The 2,519-nt window shown below is 46.2% G+C and overlaps 1 protein-coding gene across 5 annotated transcripts in view; it reads right to left on the bottom strand.

Annotated features, from left to right (window-relative positions):
- Window positions 1-797: 797 nt before the first annotated feature.
- The window catches only part of LOC113212138 (uncharacterized), a 46,631-nt gene continuing 44,909 nt past the window's right edge, over window positions 798-2,519 (bottom strand). For all 5 annotated transcript variants that reach the window (XM_052271509.1, XM_052271506.1, XM_052271508.1 and 2 more), the window contains one exon: window positions 798-1,152. In XM_052271509.1, the coding sequence (XP_052127469.1) occupies window positions 922-1,152 (231 nt within the window). In that variant the 3' untranslated portion in view covers window positions 798-921. The remainder of the gene's footprint in view (window positions 1,153-2,519) is intronic.

Below are 2,519 nucleotides of genomic sequence, written 5' to 3'. Positions count from 1 at the left end.
CGCTTAGCATTGTTGTAACCTCCACAACGTATACTTTCATTTTACCTGCGTTCTGGACAGATCGGTGTTCTCGACACCGAAAATGGAACGACCTAACCCACCCTTCTGCTTAGAAAACGTTTTTGGGGGGTGGGGGGAGATTTTCCTTTCTATTTTGCGTTTTTTAGGCCTTTTACTACAACTTATTGTTAACAATGGCAATTCTTAGCTTATTTTCGTCGAAAAAGACCCTCTAGCACCTAAACGGTTGGCGATAGAGCAGAACGGACGAAATTTTCGCCCGTGGGGCTCTATTTTCACGAGTTACCCCTTAGGAGAACAGAAAAAAAATACTTTTTTGGAGGATTTTCGAACTTTGGATACCCCCATTCACACCCTTAGGGGTGGTTGCCAGGATTTGCCGTAGGCGTTTCGTTCTCTAGAAGTGGACCTTAAGATACCCTGAAAATTTGAAGTCTGTAGCACATCTCCTTCTAGTGGAACAGACAGACAGACAGACACACAGACAGACACACACGAGGTCGTTTGCATAAGCCCGCTGGATAGCTTTTTCAAAGCAGAAGGGCGGGCTAAAAACCGCGGGCGAAGCGAGCGAAATTTTCCTTAGGGTACGCACTTAGCTCGAAATATAGACGTTTAAGTTATGTTTCTATTGCCAGGCAACCAGCCCTTAGCCCCCCTCCCTCCCCCAAAGCCGCCCATGACAGGTTAGCATCAGACCCAAACGCCTGTGGTAATTTCTCATCCTGAACAGACGGAAACCGAGATAAATCAGTGAGTATGCTCTTTTTTTTCATGTCCGTTCGAGATAGCGTGGAACACCCTATTGTGTACCACGCCGAACGATTTATTGCAGAACTAGTGTGTGTAACCGACGACACGGACGTGCATTATCACGTTCCTAGCGGAGTTATAAACGAACTAAGGTTTAGGCGCAATGGTAGAATGTGCGTCCTGTACTCCACCGCCAGCTCCAAAATGAGAACCGTGATCGACAAGAGGAACTATAGCAAGGAAAATTCGCATGCAGGATACGCAGTCCCAGTTGCCGTTTACAATCTTGAAGTCGAGCCGCCATTTTCCGTAAAATAGCGCAGGCAGTTTATTTGATGTACTGAGGTCCGCCTTGGCGTTGTCCAGCCGATACTTACCCTGAGTAAATTAACTTGAGTTAGTACTCGTGTCTCAAAAAGTACACTGCCCTTCCAATTCGAGGGGTGCCTTACTCTATAAGAATGTGTACACCGGATTACCAAAATGTAAAGATCACCAATGATTACCAAAGATTACCAACGATTTCCTATGTATACTAGGTATGATCCCCGTGTATTCTAAATCAAAACGGCCATTTTTGTTCCGAGAAAGATGTATTTTTGTGCAACTCTATGGTAGTTTTTGACCCTTTTTCATGCAAGTTACAAATTTGCATTCTGTGATTCGCCAAATCGTGATTTAGTCCATCGGAGGGATGTAAAGTTGCCAATTTACACATGCGCGTTGGCATTTAGGCAAGATATGCACAAAAATCATGTATAAATTGACAAAATTGCCCTCACGAGTGTGACGATGAAGGGATTACCAGTGATTACCAGTGATTTATCAAGTCTGTGTACACCTGATTACAAGAGTTAGGCAGCCCTCAGCGACATTCAAATAGAATGACCCGGCCGTGGATTACCTCCCAGTGAACAAAACACAGTCCCGAACACAGCCCTAGTACAACCCGGCATACGTTTTTACGAAAACAAGCTAGGCCCGCCCTTCCGCCAAACAAAGTTGCCAGCTCTACCGGCAACTCGGTTCGGCAGGGAGCGGGACTACCTGGGCCTGCCAGCGGCTTTTCGGACGGGCCGAAGGGCGAAGGCCGAAGGCCCGTCCCTTCTGACTTTTCATGGTGTCATAAAGCTTCCATCAGAAAACCGATACCTCAGAGCGAAAACCGCTCAGTCTGCCGGAGCGCTACGACAACCGCTTAGTCTGCCGAGTGGTTTGGACAACCGCTCATTCCGTAAAGGCGCTTCGACAACCGCTCAGTCAGCGGACCCCCCTCAACAACCGCTCAAAGGTCTTTTTTTCGCTCTGAGGTATCGAAACGGGCCTTTGGCCCGTTTGAGTGATGGCTCGCCAGGAGCGGATTTGGTTCGCAGTTCAAGGGGGGGAATTGCGAGTTGTCTACTTCCAGGGGCACTTTTATGTGAAAGAATAAAAGTTAACTTATTTCCATAATTTTTATGATTAAAGGTCTTAAAATATTTTTGTTCTAATGTGCCACTGTCCAGGGCAATGCCCACCAGATCGCCCGGGGCGGGTTGCATAGCTACCAGGCGCAACAATTATAATTCAGCATTTTCAGAAACCGCATAAAGTAGTCTACAATCGCTGTTTATCGTCTAAAAATGATCACTGGCTACAGTTTAATTCTTTTCTGAATTTTTCTATTTTTTTTTCCCAATTTTTAGCCCGCCCTTCTGCTTTGAAAAAGCTATCCAGCGGGCTTATGCAAACGACCTCGTGTCTGT

Source organism: Frankliniella occidentalis, unplaced genomic scaffold (assembly GCF_000697945.3).
Source record: "Frankliniella occidentalis isolate FOCC.00 unplaced genomic scaffold, Focc_3.1 Scaffold164, whole genome shotgun sequence".
In the NCBI taxonomy this organism is placed as follows: domain Eukaryota; kingdom Metazoa; phylum Arthropoda; class Insecta; order Thysanoptera; family Thripidae; genus Frankliniella; species Frankliniella occidentalis.
The sequence above is the reverse complement of the archived record's forward strand: the minus strand, read 5'-3'. Positions and strand labels throughout refer to the sequence as shown.